Source organism: Eulemur rufifrons, chromosome 20 (genome assembly GCF_041146395.1).
Source record: "Eulemur rufifrons isolate Redbay chromosome 20, OSU_ERuf_1, whole genome shotgun sequence".
Classification (NCBI taxonomy): Eukaryota; Metazoa; Chordata; class Mammalia; order Primates; family Lemuridae; genus Eulemur; species Eulemur rufifrons.
Genome location: NC_091002.1, coordinates 47949836 through 47973549, shown reverse-complemented (window position 1 = coordinate 47973549; position 23714 = coordinate 47949836). Strand labels below are relative to the sequence as shown.

Sequence of the window (23714 nt, the reverse complement as noted above, 5' to 3'; positions counted from 1 at the left end):
ACACTAGAGTAGCAAAGCCAAGAACAGGGCAATCGGTTACAAAACTGGCTCAACAGTCCAGGCAAGATGGGATGATTATGATTACAGTAACCACTGACATTCACTGCACACTTCCTCTGCCCATTCCAAGTATCAAGTCACGGAATTCTCCCAATAGTCCTGTGTAGTAGTCAGGACTGTGACCTCCCTAACTCCAACAGAGTGGCTCAGTCACTTGCACAGATGTTCTCCCAGCTGGCACATGACCAATGCCCTAATTTAAGTCCCGGGCAGAATGGTTCTTCAAGGCCCAGCACAGCTGGGCCATTAGGGAAGAACACCAATACAGGAATGAGGTGTTTAGGACTGGAGGAGGGACAGATACTGAATACTGCAGGGAACCAGGTCCAAATCATGGGTTGGAGGTATGGGCCTGGAGGTTACACTACCCAGGTGAAGTTGAGCTGTGGGAGGGGAGGTGAGCACTAATGGGAAACACAGGGTCCAGGATATAGCTCTGGAAGACCCACATTTACCAAATGACCAGGAGGAGAGGCCAGGAGACAATAGCGAGGAAGCACAGTCACTAGGGAAGACAGAGTAGTTTCATTCCAAGAGTCAGGGACATGTCCTACAGGAAGTGATGTCAGCTCCTCCCCGATCTCTAACACTACCGCTCCATCCTGCCTTCGCACCCGTGGCCTGGTCCCTGCTGCCTCCCCAGCCTCCCCGACCACCCCAGCCTTTTGAACACTCCTCCAACCCGCCTACCCTTCTACCTCACAATCCCTGTTGTCCCCTATGCCTGTTCCAGCTCTCTTCTAATCACCGCCCCTCACCACTGCCACCTAATTTACTTCCACTCTTCACAAATTTTCTTTTTTAAACTTACTGAAGAAGTTTCAATATTTGAACTTCAGTGCTTTGTGACTTCACTGGTCTAGGTAGGAATCAGTTATCCCCATAGGCCTAGGTCAGGCCCCCATCACATGCTTACCCAGCATTCCACATTTCTCCTTTGTAGCACAAAAAGGGGTTGAATAAATCATTTCCTGTACATTAGTGATAGAGTATGTCTTTCTCCTCCTTATAGGTAAAGTTCATGAGGGCAGGAACTGAGTTTGTCTAAACCAGGGATCAGCTAACTTATTCTGAAAAATGCCAGATAGTAAATATTTTTGGGTTTGTGGCCCATAGGGTCTTAGTTCCAACTATTCAGTTCACTCATCATAGCCCGAAAGCAATGAAGACAAATATGTAAATAAATGTGTGTGGCTTATTTACAAAAATAGGGGGGTACGCCAAAGAACCATAGTTTGCAGACCTCTGGGCTACATCACCAGCACCCAGTCCAGCGCCTGGCACATAGTAGATATTCTGTGAATAAATAAAGCCACACAAAAAAAGTCATTGGCTTTGGCTATTACATGGGAGCTGGTACTAAGGAAATGTGGTATTAGTAGCATGGTGGGGTGGAACAGAAATGACAGAGAGCTGAAGAGTGGGCAGCAGGGGAGGAAGTGGTAACTTTCAGGAATTCCAGTATTTGAGTGGCAGGTTGGGGAATGGTGCTCTTGTAGTGGGGTGAGTGGATTACGAACACGTTTGTAGGTTAGGACAAGAAAATTAGGCCGGGGAAGGAAGGGGATAACTGATGAAGAGGTGGGGCTCTAGAGCTCAGGGGTGTGCGGGGGGCTGGTCATGAAGGAGGAAGCCACCTTCTGAGATTGAAAAAGAAACGGGGAAAGGCAGAAGAAAGGAAATGAGAAAGCCTTGTATTTTTAATTCCTGTAAAATGTGAGCCAAGACCCCTAGTGAAGAGAGTGGATTGAAGGAGGCTCAGGAACACAAGTATCTGGCAGACTGGGAGCCACTGGCAAACAGGGAACATTGGGAGCCACAGCCAGGGCCATGGGGCTCACCAAGATCGATAAAACAACATCCTTCATTTTTCTGTCTCATTTGAGATAACACTTCCAGCTAAGGTGGTGTCTGGGTAACTTGTGGGTTCTGGATTTTCAGCTGTGACTCAGTGTGAAGTATGTCACTCAATGAATCACCAGCACTACTTGCTGTCACTTACTATCACCACTTTCCCATGCAGGTAGCAACAGGCAGGCCCTGAGGAGTGTGAGGTCACATTTTAAACACGGACATACTCAGTTTGTTCTTGAAGAATATGAAAAGCATTTTAATTGCAGAAATACTTATTGGTGAATTTCATCCTCATGCCTTCAAATGTGTAGGAAACACACAGAGTTTAAGAAAGTAGATAAAAATTATTGAGCGCATAAACTGAAAACAGGAGCTTATAACTTCTCAGGGAACAATCTTATGGCAGTTTCCCTTGGGGGCTGTAAAATATTTCTCTATTAGAGAATGATGTGCACATAGCACAAAGGCCTATTTTTATCTTAAGACAGATAATACAGAATTTTTCTTTAAATGAAGGAAACCATTTGATTGGGGGTTTGTCAGTAAAAATAAAGCACAGCAGCTATTTAGTTTTATAAGCCTAACAGTATTAAAACCTATAAAACACAACTTCTCACATAGAGAAAGTATTAGTATTGTGACTTTTAAATACTCTGAAGTTTCCTTACAGAGTCAAAAACACACAATCAACTGCACTTATCCAAGAACCAGATCCAAAAAACCCTTACATTTCAACATTAGACCCGAAAAAACCTTACATTTCAACATTAATTTATTAGCTAATTCAGTATAGGAATGTGTAAGAAGGGCCTGGACCTCATCCCACTACTCTTCAGGAAGGACTTAAACCATCTAAATATCTTTTAGTTGACATACCTGAAAGGATAGTCCCAGAACCTGTTTCATCTGCCTTCTTTAAAGGTGTAACTGCTGTTGATATTTATAGACTGAAGCTTCTGTGTCTAGTCTAATAATATGTACAACTTTAATTCACATTTTCATTTTGAAGTTTTCATTCCCCACAAATCTTAAGATAATTTTCCTAAAATACACCAATCCACACTGTATTTTTTCAAGCCTTTCTGGAGGAATCAGGAACTCAGAACATGTTAACTGTGTAAAATTGCGGCCTACAGCAGCAATGCAGTTTTTATTTGGAAGGACTTTCAATGCATCTTTAGATATATACTAAATAAACTTAAACTCTTACCCTATTGTTGGGTTGATGTTCGGATCAAAACTGTCTTCCACAAACCGCCATACAATACTCGATTTTCCTACACCTGTATCCTGAAAGAGAATGAGATGTGTGACTGAGAAAAAGTTTACCTGCCAACAGACATGGAAAACTACTTTGTAGCATAAGTTCAGGATTTTTTTTTTTTTTTTTTTTTTTGACATAGAGTCTTGCTCAGTTGCCCAGGTTAGAGTGCAGTGATGTGATCATAGCTTACTAAAGCCTCCAACTCCTGGGCTCAAGCAATCCTCCTGCCTCAGCCTCCCAAGTAGCTGGGATTACAGGGGCCCACAATCATGATTGGCTAATTTTTCTATTAATATTTTTTGTAGAGACAGGGGTCTTGCTCTTGCTTAGGCTGGTCTTGAACTCCTGGCCTCAGGCAATCCTCCCATGTTGGCCTCCCAAAGTTCTAGGATCATAGGCATGAGTCACTGCATCTGGCCAAGTTCAGGATTTTCATAAAAATAATTCTAGATGTGTAAATTTTATAAGCTCAGGGACACAAAAGACATTTTCATAAAAATTCAGCAATCAGAAGATTTCAAACGTGCTGTAAAGAGAGATTTTGCACTTTTTAAGAGACATTAGGGCCGGGCGCGGTGGCTCACGCCTGTAATCCTAGCACTCTGGGAGGCCGAGGTGGGCGGATCCTTTGAGCTCAGGAGTTCGAGACCAGCCTGAGCAAGAGCGAGACCCCATCTCTACTAAAAATAGAAAGAAATTATATGGACAGCTAAAAATATATATATAGAAAAAATTAGCCGGGCATGGTGGTGCATGCCTGTAGTCCCAACTACTCGGGAGGCTGAGACAGGAGGATCCCCTGAGCTCAGGAGTTTGAGGTTGCTGTGAACTAGGCAGACGCCACGGCACTCACTCTAGCCTGGGCAACAAAGTGAGACTCTGTCTCAAAAAAAAAAAAAAAGAGACATTAGGACCTCCTGAAAGACCCAAAGTTTCTGCTTCGTGTGAAAAGTGACAACCCATTGGCTTTTTAACACATACTAGTAAACTGTGAACTCCTGAATTACTTCCTGAGTAATCACCAAATGAATCCTAGCCCCACCCTATTTGAGGGCAAAAAAAATTAGTTATTGGAATTCTTTTCAACCTTTAAGGCACAAACTCAGAAAAAAGAGCATCAACCTCAGAAAGGAGGCTTTGAAATGGTCAAGCTGCCCTGAAAAGACAGGAAGCTGAACTAGTCTTTGAGGTTTCCTATTTGAACACCCTCTTTTCCTCCATAGGAAAGTTGTTTTACTCTTCCAAAAGTGTCACGAGTATCCCACAAGTTCAAAAACACTGAAGAGACAAAAAGAAAGATAAGGCTGCTTGTAAAACCTAAAGACCTGTTACTGGTTTTACTTTGGGAAACTTGGTGAACTCCCAATTAGTACCTTAGTAAGTTGGGAGAAAACTATTTTAAGAGGTGCTCTCAACCTAGATGCAATGGAGAGGCAGAGGGTACTATCTGCACTTTGAGGGGAGGGAAGAGTCCAGGGGCTCCAGAGAGGGGAAGGTGGAGGGACCCTCCTGTCTCCAGGACCTTCAGAAGGGTGCAGCAAGGTGGGCGGGACGGCTCTGGGGCTGGAGGGAGTATCCGCGGGGCGGACAGGCGGTGTCTCGGACGAAGGCGAGGGAAAAGGGTGGAGGGGATGTGGGGGCGCTGGGGCCCCTGCCCGCCCGACTCCCGCGGCCTTCCCGGCCGGATCCACCACCACTCACCCCAAGCAGACACACTTTGAGTTCCCTCAGCGCCATGGCCCGGGAGCCAGGGCGCGGACCCGCCGCCGCCCTAAGTTGAGGAGGGAGAGGCCGGGCCCAACACGAGCATCCCCCGGTGCCGCTGCCGCCACACGGCCCAGCCCCGGCCGCGAGGCGCACAGAGGCCGCGGCCGCCCGTCCTCCGGCCCTTAGCTCGGCCGGTCCGCCGCCAGCTACCCGGGGACCGCCTCAGTAGCCTGGACGCCGCCGCGGCCTTCCGGGCGCCGCCGACGCCGCCATCTTGGGACGCCAGCCGGGTCACCTGACCTCCCCGCCCACCTCGGCAGCCACCTTCACCGCGAGGGCGGGGCCGGCCGGCGCGGGCCGGGGGCGGGGCCATAGGCCAGTGGTCCCGCCCCTCCCTCGGGCCCCGCCCTCACCCCGCCTCCAGACCCATCCCAAGATGGCGGGTGAGTGGGGCTGGGCTCTGGGGGCGCCCGGGTGGGACCCCTCCCCCTCGCCCCGTGGCCACCCCGCGAGACCGGGGGGACCCCGCCCGCCGCAGCCCCCTAGTAACTCCTGTGTGTCTCTTGGTTTTCAGAGATCCCCCTCTACTTTGTGGACTTGCAGGATGACTTAGACGATTGTAAGTAACAGTTGGGGCGTCCCCGCCCCTTCCTGGGCTCTCTCACAGAACTCGGGGTGCACGAAGCGCGGGGCGAGCTACAGGCCAGGCCCTCCATGTTGGGACCTGAACCGCGGGACCCCCAACTGCCAGATCCACTTTGGCGCTCCCTCCTCACTAGGCGTGGCGGGCTGATGGGGGAGCCTTCCCGGCCGGGGCAGGACTTTTGTAGTTGTTGGGAAACTTTTCTGACTTCCTGTCACTTTCTCTCCCTCCTCATCCTGCTCTGCCAGCCGCCCGGGGAGGCCTGGGAGTGGGTAGTCCGGGTCCCCGTGGGCTCCGGGCGCCGGCCGCACGCCGGGCCCCGTAGCCCGCGTTGCTCGGGTGGGTCCCTTTCACTTGACCCCTCCTGCCTTCTTTTTTTGGAATCATAAAGGGCTGATAGCTGGGGTACATGTCACTGTGGAACTCCAAGTTCGCATTTGTGGTGAACGAAGCATTTCCTTTCCATGCAACAGGCGTGTCTTGAGCCCCTCCTTGCTCTGGGCCAGGCCATGTGTTGGGCTCTGGACCCACGGGTGAGTGGCCACCCCTCTCACTGGCCGGAGGTGGAGGGGGCAGAGTAAACAAAAGTTACCAAACTTGGATGCATGCTGGTGAAAAAGCCCTGTACAAACAATCCAAACGGCTACCATAATTGGGGGTTTACTGTGTACCAGTCATGTGTAGTACTTTCTCTCCCCTTCACTTTAACAGCTGCAGGTTTCCTAATAAGAGTTGGTGTTTACTGAAAAGTTAGCATAGACCACGCAGTGTTAAACCCTTCGCTCACATTAACCTTGTTTTAGAAGGGGGCGGTTTTATTAAAGTAGCAGGACACTTGAAGGAGCAATTCAGGAGTTCCGCTTCTGGAGTCAGATGGCCAGGCAGTGAAATCCTGTGCTGCTGTTGACTAGCAGTGTGATCCTGGGCAAGTCACTGCCACGCTAAGACCTCATCTGTAAAATGGACATTATAGTGGCCCTTCTCAAAAGGCTTTTGTGAGGATTAAATGAATACAGGGTTTAGCATGAAGCCTTGTGTGTAATAAACACTCCGTGAATCTTAGCTACTATTATTATTGTTATTAGTACGATTGTTATTGACATCTATTTAACACTACTGAGCCAGGTACAGCGTAGAACCAGGTTTACAGAGCTGAACACTGCAGTCAGTGGGCATCCTCTGATTGAAGGAATGTCCATTTCCATTGGTAAACAATGTTGATCTGCTGTGACGTGCCTCTTATTCATAGATTTGGTCTGGCTGGAAAAGGTGATTTTTAGCCATTAGCTTTATCTATTCACCCGGAACTCCATGGCTTAAACCAAGAGCATTTTATTTCTTACAATGCTGCGGGTGGTTCTTCTGCTTCAGGTGGTCTCCAGTGGGAAGGACCATAATAGCTTTACTCATACAGGTGGCACTGGTCCTGGCTGCTGGGTGGGAGAGCTCCAGGGACTGTTGGTCAAGGCCCCAGTTCTCCTCCATGTACCTTTTCTGCTTGGCCAGGTTGGTCTTCTCAGTGTGGTGGCCACAGGGTAGTTGAATCCTTTTCTGATGGCTAGTTTCCTTCAGTCATTTATTGTATACATACCTGTATGAAAGGGAAGTAGGAGATTATATAGGAAAAAAATATGATTTTACTATGTCCCTGTTTGAACAAATATAAGGTGTTTGAGACTTGTAATAAAAATGGCTAGGCTGGGTGTGGTGGCTCACGCCTGTAATCCCTGCAATTTGGGAGACTGAGGCAGGAGGATTGCTTGAGGCCAGGAGTTCAAGACTAGCCTGGTCAACATAGCGAAATCCCATGTCTGAAAATAGTAGCCAGGTGTGGTGGTGTGTCCTTGTAGTCCCAGCTACTTGGGAGGCTGAGGCAGGAGGATCACTTGAGCCCAGGAGTTTAAGGCTGCAGTGAGCTATGATTACACTACTGTGCCACAGCCTGGGTGGCAGAGCAAGACTATGTCTCTAAAAAAAATAAAAAAGGCTTAAATATTCTTTAGCAGACAGCTGAAGTCTTGCCCTGGTAAGGAAGGATACCACCATTATGGCTCTGAACATAACCACTCCTTGGGTAGGACAACTGCAGGAGCCTCCTGGGGGCCTCCTTTTTGGGCAGGGAGGGCAGCTGTGGGCTGCTGTATCTTATGACTTTATAATGTAGTTGATCTAATAACTGTAATAGGAGGGCCTGTTTCCCCACTTCCCCAGCTTATACTGCCCTGGGCCCTACCCCCCTTTGCCGCCCACCTCACTGTGGTTGTATTGGGAGACATTATCACGCCATGATTGACAGCAAGAATCTTGAAGTTCTATCACCTACATCCTGTCTCTTTCACACCTGAAGCTGTATTAGCTTGGGTGATCACTCACCCACTCTGTCCAATTTCTTTGTCTGGAAAATAGCATAAGAATAGGAGCTGCTTTGTAGGACTGGTGTGAGGGTTAGATGGAGACAGTACACATAAAACATTTTAGCCCAGTGCCTGGCAAAGTGAGTACTGTATTCAATGATTTTATTATCATCATCATCGTCATTGCTGGGTTTTCACATAAGATCTGATTCAGTGTTAACAGCTGCTACTCTGTGAGGTCGGTGGGATTGTTCCTATTTTACAAATTATAAAACTGAGAATCAGGTTGAGTAACTTACCTAGTGTGGCAAAGCTGATGAATGGTAGAATTAGCAGTCAAAGGCTGTTCTTTCTGCCTCTTGTTCTTTTTATTCCACCATGCAGATTGACCTCTCAAATATTCCTAACCCAGTGGTTGGGGCATGGATGTCGGTTTGGGTGGTACCGTGTCTGTTGTCCTCCTTGAGCATTTTTGTGTAAATGATGTGATGCTTCTCCATTTAGACTGCAGGTCCCTTTGGACAGGGACACAGGTCATCGTTTTTATAACCCAATGTTCTGCATGATCTAGGTACTCAATTAAGGTGATTACTATTACCAATAATAGATTATGAGGCTCTTGTCTGATTTACTTTGTGATTCTTGATTATGTTTGGCTAATTTCAAAAAGAAGCCATGATGAATGGATGTCTTGGTTTTTAAATCGTTCAGAGTCTTCAGGCCATCACAGCACAGAAGAGATTTGATTTTAGAGAATTGGCTTGCTGAAGCGATCTAAATTCCTTCCCTTGAGAGCAGAAAATGCGTGGGACAGCCTGGCATATTGGTTTTCACGTTGAATGGCACGTGGAAGGTAAAGCTGTATGAGTCTATGCCTAAGGGTCCAAAGGCCTATGAATGCCTGGGTTTGCTTACAGCCTGTGGGGGCTGAAAAGGTATTATACTCTTGATAAGGTTTGCTTGGCCATTTAGAATTTAAATGTATGCCAGTGATTGGGTTGAAAAAAAAAATGAGGGAAATCTATTGCAGATATAAAGAGACCTAAGAGACCTATCAACAAAATACAGTATGTGGTCATATTTGGATCCTTAGTTGAACAAACCAACTATAAAAAGATATTATAGAGACAGTGGGGGAAAATTGAACTTGGACTGGGTATAGTAGATAATATTAAGAATTATTATTAATTTTGTTGGATGTGGTAATAGTGTCATGGTTTTGTTCAAAGGAAAAAGGCCTTATCTAACAGAAACAAACAAGCATTTGTGAGTGAAATGATTTGATGTGTGAAGTCTGCTTTCAAACACTGCGACAAAACATAAACAAAAGTCGGGAGGGGAGGTATGGATGGAAGAATAAACGGCAGAACGTTGATACTTGGAGGATCTGGTTGCTGGAGACTACTCTATTTTTGCATGTGTTTGAAAATTTCCACAGTAAAAGGTTTAAAAAAATGAGATGAAAGTGTCATATATGATCAAACATCTGCAGGAAGAGTTGGAAGGCTGGATTTCAATTCTGAAATCACTGCAAAGTTATTATAGGATGCATTTAGCTTCAAAAGACTTACTTGTGAAATACATTAGTATTTGGGGGACAGTGTATTTCTTTTCAAGTGTTTAGTTTTCAAAAGGTATCTATGAAAAAACTTGGAAGAGGGCATGCTTTTATTTATGAGAAAAGCTAGGTGCCAACAAATGATATCTGGACCTTTGGTGAAAATAGGATTAGCTAAGCCAGGGAAATATATATAGACTCTTCGAACCTTACTGCTAGAAGGAACAGTGTATGTTCAACCTTGAATAAAAGACATCTTCCAGAACAGAAAGCATTCCATTTCACCTGCCCACTTTGTTCTACATTTGCCAAATTATTCTTTTCAAGGACCACAACCAAGCCGTGTATTCCCAAAGCAGAGAAACTGTATTAGTTTGAGCCCTAAGCCAAACATTGAACTTTTCCTCTGGACTGTAATATAAACTTGAATCAAAGATTGTCAATTATTTTTTATGAAAATCTCCCTGTCAAGTGAAATCATTTCAACAGGAATATTCTAATGCTTGAGAAATAGAACAAAACCCAGACATCAAACTGTTCTCTAAATCCAAGATGGGCAATTTTTTTTCTGTGAAAGATCAGATAATAGATATTTTAGGCTTTGCTGGCCAGAAGGTCTCTGATGCAACCACTCATCTCTGCCAGGGTAGCCTGAAAACAGCCATAAACAACACAAACGAATGGGCATGGCTGTGTCCTGATAAAACTTTTCTTACAAACACAGGCGGTGGGCTGAATTTAGCCCACAGGAGGTGGTTGGCTGACTCCTTCTCTAAATCAAACTTGATTTTATTCCATTAGAGCCCCTTAGTGTGTCGATTAGCTGAGCCAACCTGCTAGCGTCTTTCCCACTAGGTTTAGTTAGAAGAGCTGAGCTTTTTGCTAGGACAACCTCTGCTTTGTTGAATAACCCTTGACAAGTTGCTCAAACTTCATGTCTCATTTTTCCTGTTGGTGTGTTGGGGATAAAAACATGTACCTGTTTCCTCCCAGCGGGATGAGAATGGCAAGGAACAAAGGAGTCAGAGTGGTGGAAGCAGAATCAGATTTGTTTCCCTCTGGTCATCATAATGCATTTTACTTTTGTTGCTCTATATTTTCCATTTCCTGTGAGGCAAACATGAGCATCAGAAATTCCCTGAAATTGTCTCTGTTTAAAAAGAAGAGTTTTAAATGGCTTTCTTCATCACAAAATAAGCTCTTTTAAACAAATTTTGCAGCAAAACCTAGCTAATGGAAGGAAAAGTAGTTTTGACCTTCAAAATGCCAGTTAGTCTTAATCCTGATGGCAAAACAATAAAGAGGGGAGGGCAAGTGGTTGGTTTCCACGTTTGGAGAGTCATTCGTTCCTGTACCCAGTGTTTCTCTAGCTCCTCCAAGGTGCCAGCCCTGCCAGACGTGCTGGGGACAGAGCATGAATAAGCCCTGGGCTCACCTCCTGAGAGGCCCACTGCTTGTAGAGGAGGTGGGTGGACGGTAGAGATGGCCCGGATGCAGCGTGTTAGGCACTCAGCGTGTCAGGAAGGCGAGTGAACGAAGAGCTGGACGTTAAGAGGACAGAGTGCAGGGATCAGGAGGAGAAGCCTTCTGAGGGGAGGTGGTGTTTGAGTTGGGTTAGGCCAAGGAAGGTCATGGGCATTCCAGGCAAAATGTGTACAGAGGTAGAGTTTCCAGAGGGCCCAGTCTGCTTGGAGCCTGGTGATAAAGAAGGTTGGAGACTTGGGAACAAGGGGTGGATAGGAGTGAAGGAATCAGGGAGACAGGGAGATAGAATTGAAGGTTGTCACTGAAGAATCTGCTTCACCAGCCAGTGGGGTTTAGGCTTAACCTGGGAGGCAGTAGGGAGTCTCTGAGTGTTTTGTTTGAATTGATGTCTTGGGAAGGCAACCAAGTAGTGGTACAAAAACTGCCATTTATTTATTTAGGACTAATAATGTGCCAAGCTCTGTTCTGAATGCTTACAGTATTACAACTTAAGTACAAAAGCCTTACAAGGCAGGTATCTTTAATCCTGCTTTTTTGCTGAGCGAGGCTCACAAGGGGCACAGAAAGGCTAAGTAACTTGCCCAAAATAACACAGCTAGCAAGTGGCAGAGGTGGAATTTAAACTAGGGAGTCTGGCTGCAGAATTTATCTTAGCCACTGTATTTTGGAGGACTTATCATTCATTGGTATATTCATTGATTTATTCATATGATTAATATTTATTAAGGGGCTACTAAGTCTCAGGCACTACTTTAGGCATTGTGGACACAGGCGAATAAGACAAACCTGGTTTCTGCTCTCATGGAGCATTCAGTCCAGTGGTAGAAACACACATTAAAGAGGTAAACGTAAGTGAGTGAGGTAACTTCAGGTTATGGTAGGTGCTGTGAAGGACACATCGCAGTTGAGTGTGCTCAAAAGGGCCAGCACAGTGTGGTTGGATGGATGCAGGTGCTGCTTATGTCTGGTGGCAAGGGAAGACTTCTCTGGGGCTCTGAGAGGTGCTCCTGAGTTGAGGTTTGAGTGACTAGGTGGAGATATTCTCATGAAGGGCCAGAGAAAGCATCACAGGTGTAGCTCTTCCTCATCAAGGACTAGTGGGAAGGCCTGTGTGTCTGCAGTGCGGTGAGCAGCAGGTACAGGAGCTCTGCTTTAAAGAAAGGATGGACTGGAACAAAACAAGCCAAGATGGGTCTCCCAGAGTGTTCCAGGGATCCAGGCAAGGGGAGGGGCTCTCAGTAGCAGAGGCAGGCATGAGAGCAGGGGGTAGGGCTGTTAGATATTTTTGATGGGAGAGAAGAGTCAGCTCAGAGACGGGTCCTGTGGGAAACTTATGACACCTCCACTCCCCTCTACCCAAACTGGGTTAGGTGCCCCTTCTTTGTGTTCTCCAAATTGCCCCATGGTGGCATTTAACACAGGCATAGCCAAATGTCTGCTCCTGTCCTCTAGAATGGGTCTTACCCATCTTTTTAAACTTTATTTTATTTTTTAGGCTAGTCAAGTGAAGCAGTGGGAGCGAAGAAGGAACAAAGAAATCTATAATTGGTTGTGATCAGTTAGTTGTAAGCACCACTGTCCACGGACCAGCCTATCTTTGGATCACTGTGGTCCAGCATAGTGAATGGCACTGGGCAGCAGATGAGAAGCTTGCTTTGGGCAATGGGGTTGAGTGGGTGGGGTTAAGGTTTCCATCGGAGACAGTTTCTTTTGAGATGCTTACAGGAGATCCTGGTGGCATTGTCTAGTTCTGGAGCACAGTTAATTCTGGAGAGTAGTTGTGAGAATCATTAGTGGTGGGTGGTAGTTGGAGTCATTAAGCAAGATGAGAGGAGGGTGTTGGAGAAGAAGGGGAGGGTGAGCTCCCTGGGCAGCAGAAGCTTCTAGTAATTAGCTGTGGAGATAAGAAACCAGGATGTCCTTGAAGCCAGGGTTTTGTTGGGGTGACCATTTACTTAATGTCACTTGCCCTAGAAGGGTCAGGTAAGATGAGGACTGAAGACAGGCCATGGAGTTTGGCAGTTAGAAGGTCTTCAGTGACCTCAGTGAGAAGTGGGTCAGTTCAGCAAGGAGCAGGAGTCAGATTTGAATTAGTTGAGTAGGCTTTGGAAGTTGAGGCAATGTAGCCTGTAGTCTAGTGGCTCAGTGGTCATTTATTAAGCACCCACTGTGTTCTAGGTACTGGCTAGGTATTGGGCATTTTGGGGAGTGGTCACGGCTCTTAGGCTACACAGCCTAGCAGGAGAATGCATACCCTTTCAAGAAGGAGCAGCTGGAGGGTTGGAGGGGCTTTTCTTCATGAATGGAAGATTCCAGAACACATTTGCACTATTTATATCTACTCTGAAAACCTTGGGGAAAAAAAAGAATTTGAACGACCTAACAATTCCACTCCTGGTTTTATGCCCAACAAAACATGAATGTACGTTCTCAAAAAACATGTTCATGGTTGCACTATTCTTGGAACCTATTCAAACATGCAAGAGTACAATGGACTATAAATTGTGCTGTGTTCATACAGTTCATACAGAATGATCTGCAGCTGTACTCAGTAATGTGGATGAATTTCACAGACACTGGAAAGAAGCCAGATACAAAAGGGTACTTACTACATGGTTCTCTTTAAACAAAGCACAAAACCAAGCAAAGCTAATCAAAGTAGAAGGCAGGAGGTGGTTGCCCTTGGGGGAAGCAGTAAGTGGAAGCGGGGAGGAGGTGCTTTTGGAGGCACTGGTAAAATTCTCCTGCTTGATCTGAGTGCTGGTTACACAGAAGCGCTCAGTTTGTGAAAATTCATCGAGTGGAACGCTTATCATTTGTACATATTTCTGTACCTGTGCTATACTTCAATTTTAAAAAGGTAAGGATTTAAAAAAATCAAGGTAAGGGGGACATAACTGTGGACTGAGGGGAGGAGTCAGGAAAAGGGAAGGACGGCAGAGAGAGCAGAATGTGGGGGAGGGTGGGATGAAGCATGAGTGGAACTTGGCACATCTGTGGCGGATTTGCTGCTTTCCACAACGACAAGGGTGACCTTCCTAGCAGTTTGGCCAAGGTGGTCAGCAGAGAAGTGACTGTTTTGGTCAGCATTGCTTGATTGTTTCAAATATTTTGAATAGCAGGAAAGTAGAGGCTCCCTCTTGCCCCACACACTCACCCCCAAGGTTGTTGGGTTTCTTCTGTAACCTTCTTTTCTTTTTGCATCTGCCTCAAGTCTGACTCGAGCACTCGTTGCATTTTTAATTAATACTGTTTCGTTCATTAGTACCGTGTAGACTCTACCTCTCTCACCTTTTCCAACTCTGTCCCCAGACTGGGCGAGTCAGCAGGAAAATTGAGATGTGTGATATCAAAATGGTGCATGTGAACTGCTATGAGCTGCGGAGTGCTTTCTCATCAGGTAACCTGAGTAAATGCTTCCCATTGACCGTCGGTGTAAAAGTCAGAGCCGTAAATAATGACAGGTTTTGGAAGCTGTGATTAAAGCCACAAATCAAAGAGGAATTTCCATGTATGCATGGTGTAGAAAGGACGGCTGCCCATGAATTAAGTTGGTCTTTTCAGCCAGCCCATTGTGTAGTGCTAGTAATAACCATCAGTAGCCCTCAAAGATTTGCAATATAAAACATTATGCATTGGATGGATCTGCTTATATGAGAGCTAATAAATCAGTGTGGACCTTGTTAGAGAATGACATTTATATAGAGAAAGTTTGCCTGTGCAACTTGCCGTTGAAATTTACTTAAGTCAATAAGGGCCTGCAGTGTGCAGGGGTCAGTTCGCCTCCGAAAGTCAGGGAAGAATTAAGAGTGTTCTTTATCTGTTAGATGGGTCAGGTTTGTCTAGTCTAGCTATTAGAAATAGTCCCAACTTAGCAAACTGCGTTAGTACTTATAAGCCTGTTAGAAGAGCAAAAATACTTCAAATAACACATTATGGGAATGGTTTATTCTAGTTCTCCCTTACATAGACTTAGTTATTGTTCATTGAAGAGTGGCTAATGAGACCTTCTAAAAATTATTTTTTATTTGTATAAGTTCTACATTAATACATTCTTCTGGTATTTTTTTACGTACACATTTTGCCAATAAGGCTAAACTCCTTCCTGGCCCCCATTAACCTATCTTCTAATATTTTGAGTCAAACATAGACATAGTGGACCATGTCAATCATGTTCCCCATCCAATGTCCCCCAGCGCTATGTCAGAGAGAGAATATTTGATCGTATGGATAATTGGTCTGGCCCAGGGTGGCATATCTCACGTAGAGTTATAGTGACAGGATGACATGTTGAATGGAGAATCGTAAATATTAGGAATGCCTGGAGAACGGGTTCTTAATGAAAATGCTTGCTAGGATAGACGTGCCATAGCATTCTGCCTCCAGCTCCAGCTCTGCTCATGTCTGGGCCAACAAAGGTATCTCATTGGGTATGTTTTATAGTGTGTATTTATTTATTTTTTTACCTTTTCACTTAAAAACCAATTATAGTGTGGCTGCTCAGTCAGAGCTTGGTGGGTTCCTGTGAGATCTCCAGCATCCGTTAACCATTGTAGGTGGCAGACAGTGGACTTTCCTCTGCCATGCTCATCCCTTCACCTGGAATGTTCTTTTTCCCTTTCCCAGATCCTCCCTCTTCCCATGTGGCAGATTCATAGTCGATCTTCAAGGCCCGGCTCACATGACACTTCTGTCCTAGGAAAGCTGTGTCCCATCTCGCCCACTCTCCTCCAAGCAGAATGCTACTCCTGTGTTTGTTTATACCTGTGTCCCATGGCTCTTGCCACCGTGGCCTTGAGGGATGTTCCGGTTATGATGATCTTTGTTGCCTTGAGAACTTTGGAGTCCAGGAACCCTGCTTTTTCATCTCTGAATCTCCAATGCTCTGTTGAATTGCAACTTAACGTTACCTGAAGTTAGCCATGAGAGAAGAGTACGTTCGAGGTGGGCTGGCTGTCAACGTGCCTTATCTTTTTGTGCTGAACTCTTGATCCTTTTCTTGCTGCAAAATGACCTGTAAAGTTTTTTTTTCCTTCTGTTTATTAGATAATACCTACTGTACTTAAACCTATGAAGCACATTCACCTAACAATATACTTAAGATACTAATTCGTACTTAGCCTGCTTTAAGACAGATGGGTGTCTGGTAAAAAACGCTGACATACAGGCAAGTACTCAAGGGTCCATAGTGCGTTTTCACTGCAGCATCCTCATCTGATTTATTTTATACCCCAACTTGTTTTAAATGAGAAATACTGACAGTGTTAATTATTGTTGATAGTTGGCCCTTGGGTAAGTAATTAGCACCGGGGAGGGTAAATCCTTTTTTCTCAGAGTTGTAGGGTCCAGAAATATGTTTTTCTGGTGGGCCTTTTCATCAGAGAAGAGTTCTTTTTTTTTCCCCTTTGTTACCTGGCATCAGGGTCAAAAGATAATAAATCCTGTTATTCTTTGCAAAGTGAGCAGGACCTCCCTGAAGAGGAGCTGCTCCTGTTTTTGGTGTGTGTGCTCAGAACCACAGAACCACTCTGGGTTGGCTGGTGGAGGTGAGCTATGTCTTACCTATTGAAGTGAGTTTTTAAACTTGGACCCACTCCCTGGAGGGCAGGTAGCGCCACAGCCACTGACCATGATGCCACAGAGCTGCAGGTGTGTTAGGCACACAGTTCAGGGAAACAGGGCGGCTGTACACACACGAGCTGCATACGGGATGCCAGGGGAGGCACCGACCCCTGGGAATCGCAGGAATGCTTCTCCAAGCCCTTTCCGAACTTTCTTTGCTAGCTTTAAGTATTGATCGTTTTTGGTGAGGCGTCAATGATGTCCCATGTACACTTGCCGGTAGACCTAGACAGTGCCAGAAACTTAGAAAGCTGCTGCTGCTCAAAAGTTTATCATAGTGTAGATGTTGAAGTCAAAACATGGTTGATACTGGTTTATTTTATATTTTACATTGGGTCAAGGCAGCTTGAAGTTACCGTTAGAAACTGTTTGCTTCAGAAAGCTTTTCTCTTCTGCATTATATTAAGCTTTCATAAATGGAAATGGTAACTTTTAAAATGTAAAAAAAAATGAAAAAGGTCTGAGTAAGGAATTATTTATATGCTACTTCACATTTCATTTCTAACTTGAATGCTTAAGATTCCTGATGTTTATGTGTGGTCGGGACTTGTGGGGTCCCAGCATAATTGACTGCTTGTGATACGGCCATGCGGACCTTAACCCCTTGTCGCTGTGAACACTTGCCAGATAATATGCCATCTTAGCAGTGGCTAGAAATGTAAATTCTAGAACATTCTTTTTGACAGCAGGAATCACTTTTTGTGCTACTGCCATTGTCAGAGGCCACAGCAAATTAGCTTGGCAGAACTTTACCATTCATTAATTTATTCAGCAACTTTTATTGAGTGCCTGTGGTGGGCCAGGGGGCGGGATTGGGGGGTGGACACAGCTGATGAAGAGTAAACATAGGAAGTAAACGTTTTGTGCTTTGGAAGGTGACAGGTTCTGTGGGAAAACAGAAAAGGATTGTTCTATCAGGGTAAGGTGGGTATAGGTGGGGGATGTGTAATTTTAAAATAAGGTGATAAGGGCCTCATTGAGAGGGTGATGAATGAGCAAAGATTTTAAAGAGGAGAAGCAATTTACCTGAGAGGACTTCTGGGGAGGAGAGTTTCTAGGTAGAGGGATTAGCCACTGCAAAGGCCTTTGGCTGGGGAAGTGACTGGAGTGTTGGGAAATAGGAGGCCTTGTGGCTGGAGGCGTTGAGGGCGATAAGTAAGTGGGAGGTGAGGGCAGAGAGGTCAGGGTGGGCCAGATCTTTCCCACTGACCAGAAACCCCTCAGGTACTGACACCTGATAAGTCTTTCTCTTTTACAGTGTTTCTTAACTGGGGGGTCATTCCCTCGCCCCTCCCTAGGGCCCATCTGGCAATGTGTGAAGATGGTTTTGACTGTCAGAACTTGGGGAGGGGTTGCTCCTGGCATGTAGTGGGTAGAAGCCAGGGATGCGATTGTACTAAACATCCTACAGTGCCCAGCCCCGACAACAAAGGATTATCTGGCCCAGAACTTCAATAGTGCTGAGGTTGAGAAATCCTGCTCTATTATTATTATATAGTTCATCAGCTGTTGATTGATTTAGTTTGTCTTTAAAGACTTAATAAAGAAAAAAACATTAAAACGTCCTGGGAAGAGGTTATTAATCACGCAACCTGGTCAAAACGCTTTCACAGTTGACATTGATGCCAACGCTGGCTCTGTCCTTTCAGTTTGAGGGAAGAAAATCCAAATATATTGCACGTACGTTTTAGTAAACCCTGGTGCTTTTAAGGAGTTAAAAAAAATCTAACATATCATTCACAGGTAGATAGTAATAATCTTACTCATAATCTCATTAATTTGTACTCAAATAGGATTTTCTAATTTCGAAAGCATGTTGATCTACACAAGAGAAAATGTTTACTTGTAGGATAAAAAAATTGATTTTCAGTACTTGGAGTAAAAGGCACTGTTCTTTGCATATGAATATGATGTTATTAGTAGGAGTATTTTCTTTGGATTGCACCAATCCAGTATTTTTCAGAAACCAATCATTTGTGTACCACTTTTTCTATTTTTACTTTATCTCTATACCACCTATAATTTTCTTTATATCAAATAACTTTTTATCTAAACACATTTTGGGAAACTTGTATCAGTTGCTTTAAATGAAACTTAACCAAAATCTCATAAAACAGAAATAAAATAACATTATTAAATTCTAGAGACACACAGTGCCTGCAAAAGATTCTGTGTGTGAGACTTGCTTTGTATTAAAAGGAAGATTAGCAGTTTTAGGGAAGTTTTCAAGATACACTGGCACCAAAAGGAAACTTTAACTTAATTAGAGAATGAAGAATGGAGAGTGACTTTCCTACCATTTGATTTAATGACATTTAATGTACCTGCCATCTGTTATACTTTGGCTTATGCAGGCCCAAGCTGTCTGTGCTCTGACCAGGCTGTGCCTTTGTAGCAGGGATAGCTGGGGTCAAAGCTGCAATCTGAGAGTGTAGAACCCATGAGTGATAGAATAGAGATGCCAATTGGCCACCAACAATCTATTAATGTAAAAATCTCCCAGGGAGGTAGCAGTTAGACAGCCTGGTTCTTTGTTCATTATAGAACTAAAATTATAATTCCATTTCTTAAAATAAAGCAAAAATTCCTGTTAGTCACATTTCTTACAATTTCAGATGAGTTTTAAACATCTTTCCTCTCTGTCCCTCCTTACGTACTTAATATGAATTACCAAAATTTAACTGTACTATATTCATTATTAGGATGATTGAATACTTTGATTAACTCATGTACACTATATTGAATGGTAGAATTCATTAATTTTATTTTAGCAGTTACGTGATAGCTTTTGACCTGTTTTCTCTTTTCTGAAACTGAGATATCTCATTTTTGCAAACAGAAGTGCAAAACTTTATAACTCACATTGTGGGTATAGTTCCAGGTGGTTTTAGGCTAGATGCTGCATCTCAGGTTTATTTTTGTGAAAGCTAGATTTTCTCAGCTTTCTCAAAGGCTCCTAGGCTCTCGTGAATTGAATCCTGGTAATCAGAGTCTCAGGAGACTGATTTCTATAGAAACCAATATTTATGAAGTGTGTGCTGTGTGCCAGGCATCATATAACATGAGTGTTTAAAGGACCTCCAAGTCTAGCTGCAGAGACAGAAACAGTTTAGAGTTAATGTTGTACCACTTTATGTAAAATGTTGAAACCTGACAACTATATAGTTCCATTTATTGCCCCCTCACTTTATGTTATAGTTTTAAATATATAGTACCTCTATATATTTTATAAATTCCACAGTACAAGATGGTTTTTTTTTTTGCTTTAAACTGTTATTTTTCTAAAATTAAGAGGAAAAATAGTTTTTTTTATATTTTCCATTTCCAGCGCTCTTGATTCCTTTTGAAGATACAGGTTTCCAAGTGGTATCATCCCACTTCAGCCTGCAGAACTTCTTTTTAGCATTTTTTGTAGTCTGCATTGGCTGGCAGTGTTAGAAAGGGGGTGTTAGAAACAAATTTTTAGGTTTTTTTTTTTTTTAATTTGACAATGTCAGATTCCTGAAGGGTATTTTCCCTGGATATCAAGTTCTGGATTGATAGTTTTTACTTTCAGTCCTTTAGATGTTGTGGTTTCACTGTCTTCTGCTTCTCCTGTTGCTGGTCAGAGTCAAAAGTCATTCAAATCATTACTTCATGTATGTAATATTTATTTTCTCTGCTGCTTTCAAGATTGTCACATTTGATTATTAGCAGTTTGACTATGATATGTCTAGGTGAATTTTTGTGTCTTTATCCTCTTGGAGTTCATTAAGAACCTTGATTCTGGACATTTATGTCTTTCACCAAATTTGGGGAATTTTTGGTCATTATTTTGTAATCTTTATTCTTCTGTTAAGTCCACTCAGTGAATTGTAAAATTCCAGATATTGTTTCTGTTCTAGAATTTTTATTTTGGTGCCTTTTTATAGTTAACTTTTCTTTGCTGAGAGTCCTTATCTTTTCATTCATTACTGTCATAATTTCCTTTTATATCCACAAGCATTATTATAATAATTGCTTTAAAAAGCTGTGTCTTCCAACATTTGGGTACTATCAGCGTCAGTGTTTTTGATTCTTTTCTCTTTCAACTAGTTCATGTTTTGCTGTTTCTTCATGTATTGAGTAATTTTGGATTATAACCTGGATATTGTAAATGCTATGTGTTACAGAATCTCTGGATTCTGCTACATGCCTCCAAAGAATATTTTGTTTTGTTTTGTTTTGTTTTGTTTTCTTTTAGTAGGCACTTAAATTGACTGGGGTCAAACTGTTAACTCATCACTCCTATAGTGGATAATATTCCAAATCTCAGTTCAATTCTTTTAGCTTTAGCTGTGCTGATTGGAGTTTGCCACACAAATGCATGGTCAAACTAGGGCTTGGGCAGAGTTTAATACAAAGGCTTCCCCTCTCTGACTGTTTCCTTCCTGGGATTCCCCTTCTTTGCCCTCCTGCACACTTTCTATTGGCTATGGTTGCCCTTGAACTCTGGACATAGAGAAACATAAGCAATATTAGTAATATACTCAGTGATTTAATAATAATAATAGCAGTTGATCTTTTCAAAGTGCTTATGTGTATCAGATGCTATATAACTATATCTATCTTATGTCATTTAGTCTACACTACAGCAATCATCTAAGGTAGGCATTGTTATACCCTTTTTAAGCTGAGAAAGTTGAGAATTAGAGAGGTGAGATATTTATCCGAGGTTACTTGCCCATAAGAGGCAGAGCTGGATTTCAGAATCAGGTATTCTGACTCAGGGCTCCACACTCTTATTGATTATGTAGTTGTGCCTCAATCATCTTTTCAGTGGGAAATCTGCTGCTTCATCTTTAATTTTTTGTTTTCTTTGTCTTTGGTATTTTGCAGTGCATCAAAGATATGGATTAGTTATTAATTATTCATTTTAGGATTTGTACTTCTTCAAATTTAATATTCATCTTTTTTTTGCATTCTGGAAAATTATTAGCCATCATCTCTTTGAATATTGCCCTTTATGATTTTTACTAATTCCTCCTTCTAGATTTCCCATTGGACTTATCTTAGACCTTAGTATTCCATTCTTCATGTGTTCTAATTGCTGTCCCATATTTTCCATCTCTTTATTTCTCTGTGCAGCATTCTGGGTGATTTGTCAGATCAATCTTCCAGCTCACTAACTCTCTCTTGAGCTGTGTCTAAACTGCTATTTAAATCAGTTACTGAAATCTTAATTACGTTGTCTCTATTTTTCATTTCTACTTGGTTTTTTTCTTAAATGTTTCTGCCCTGCCCCCCACACTGTTCTCTTTTTCTTTTATTATGCTGTCTATTTTTTTTAATCTTACTCATTCTAGGCATAGTTATTTGAAAATTTATTTTAGATTTTTCTAATATTTCTAGTCTTGCGGTGTGAATTCTCTTGTGTGTTTTGTCTACTAACTCTTCTGATGATGGGTTGTAGCCATGTGTAGTTTAAAATGTTTTATTGCCTGTTTATCTTCAGGGGTTGTTTTTTGAAGTCCTACGTGTCTTGGGTGTGCAAGTGTTTTCTTTAAAACAATTTCTTGTTTGTTTCTGCTGGAATGTCTGTAATTTTAATGAGTTGTGTCGGCGATCCTCTTAGTAGCTCAGCTTGGGTATCTTGTACTTGGGGTTAGTGTGAATTTGGACTCCACACTCACAGACTGTGCAGACCTCTGGTTTTGATTTCTCAAGAATGACTAACCCTTCCTCCCACTCCCACCCTAACTGTATATAGTCCCATATCCACAGCTGTCTTATAATGGGGCAAATTGATTTCAAATTCATTGCCCGTATCTTTTATCCCCATGTGGGTTATCAGAAATCTAGTCCTATAGACCTATATCTAGATCTTAAATATTGTCATAGGGTGTCAACCTGTGCTGACTAATCTCACTTTGATTTCTAGCTTTTTTCCTGGCTTTGGGATTGTCCTTCCTGTCTTTCTATGTTTTAAAATATTTTATTGAGGGGGCTGTGTGTGTGTATGTGTGTGTGTTTGAGGGGGTTCCATTCTCTTCAACTCCATTGTCATGTTGTTTGAAATCTCAGCAATAAGGATTTGAACCTGGTTGTTCAAAGCTCATGCTCCTCTGGGATACCACACTGGAGTAGGGTAGTGATATTGGCAATGAAAAAGGAGACTGCTGTTAGAATACAAAACAGAACGTCCATTTATTATTTGTAACAATGGGTAAATATTTGCCCAGAAGGCTGAGCTATCCGGGTTCATAAGTCAGCTTCCCACTGGACAAAGCCAGGCATAAGAACTTGACGGTGCTTTTTCAGCACCAGTCAGGGGCAAATAGGGTCTTCCTGACAAACATGAGAAGTCTGGCAATTTTAAGGTTTATTTTTGCATATCTTTACAATGAAATGAAGGTGTCCCTAAGGGCTTTGCAACTCCCTGTGGTCTCGTAATTACAATGTATTCTCTGGATCTTAATTGGGCTTCTCAAGGAGATTGTTTGGATCACAAGATCACTTCATAAATACGGGATCAGAGCAAAGGGAGTCAATGCTCTTCAGGGTTGTTTTCATCACAGCAGTGCCAGCAACTTGCCAGGTAGATTCACTGTTGCCACCATAAGACCTGGCTTGGGAAGAATAGAAGAATGGACAGATGTTATGTCTTCTGCTCGTCTTTCTTGATTTTTTAAAGTTACTTTTATTGATGTATGATACACGTACAATAAAATTCACCGAAGTTTAATTTGTTAAGATGAGTCTTAACAGATGGAGTTGTGTGACCACAACCATGGTACCATAATCAGGATACAAGACATTTTCCAAAACCCCAAAAGTGTCCTCATGCCCATTTGCCATCACATCTCCTCTCCACCCCCAATCTGGGTGTCTAAGCCTGAAGCTGGGCAATTTATAAAGACAAGAGGTTTATTTGGTTCATGGTTCTGCAGGCTGTACAAGAAGCATGACTCCAGCATCTGCATCTGGTGAGGGCCTCAGGCTGGTCCCACTCATGGCAGAAGGCAGAGAGGGGCAGGCACCACGTGGCAAGAGGAAGGGAGTGCGGGAGGGCAGGGAGGTGCGAGGCTCTTCCCTCTTGGGAACTGATAGAGTGAGAACTTACCCATTATTGAGAGGAAGGCACCAAGCTATCTGCTCCCCCCCCCCCCCCCCCCCCCCCGTGACACCTTCAACATTGGGGATCAGATT

The 23714-nt window shown here is 43.3% G+C and overlaps 2 protein-coding genes across 2 annotated transcripts in view; one reads left to right on the top strand and one right to left on the bottom strand.

Annotated features, from left to right (window-relative positions):
* Nucleotides 1-5149, bottom strand: part of RAB22A (RAB22A, member RAS oncogene family) — a 50610-nt gene extending 45461 nt beyond the window's left edge. The window contains exons 1-2 of the mRNA XM_069495579.1: nucleotides 4880-5149; nucleotides 3125-3204 (exon numbers count right to left, since the gene is read on the bottom strand). Of these exons, the coding sequence (XP_069351680.1) occupies nucleotides 3125-3204; nucleotides 4880-4915 (116 nt within the window). The 5' untranslated portion in view covers nucleotides 4916-5149. The remainder of the gene's footprint in view (nucleotides 1-3124; nucleotides 3205-4879) is intronic.
* Nucleotides 5150-5314: 165 nt separating this feature from the next.
* The window catches only part of LOC138400579 (serine/threonine-protein phosphatase 4 regulatory subunit 1-like), an 81093-nt gene continuing 62693 nt past the window's right edge, over nucleotides 5315-23714 (top strand). Inside the window, exons 1-2 of the mRNA XM_069495541.1 lie at nucleotides 5315-5328; nucleotides 5460-5504. Of these exons, the coding sequence (XP_069351642.1) occupies nucleotides 5322-5328; nucleotides 5460-5504 (52 nt within the window). The 5' untranslated portion in view covers nucleotides 5315-5321. The remainder of the gene's footprint in view (nucleotides 5329-5459; nucleotides 5505-23714) is intronic.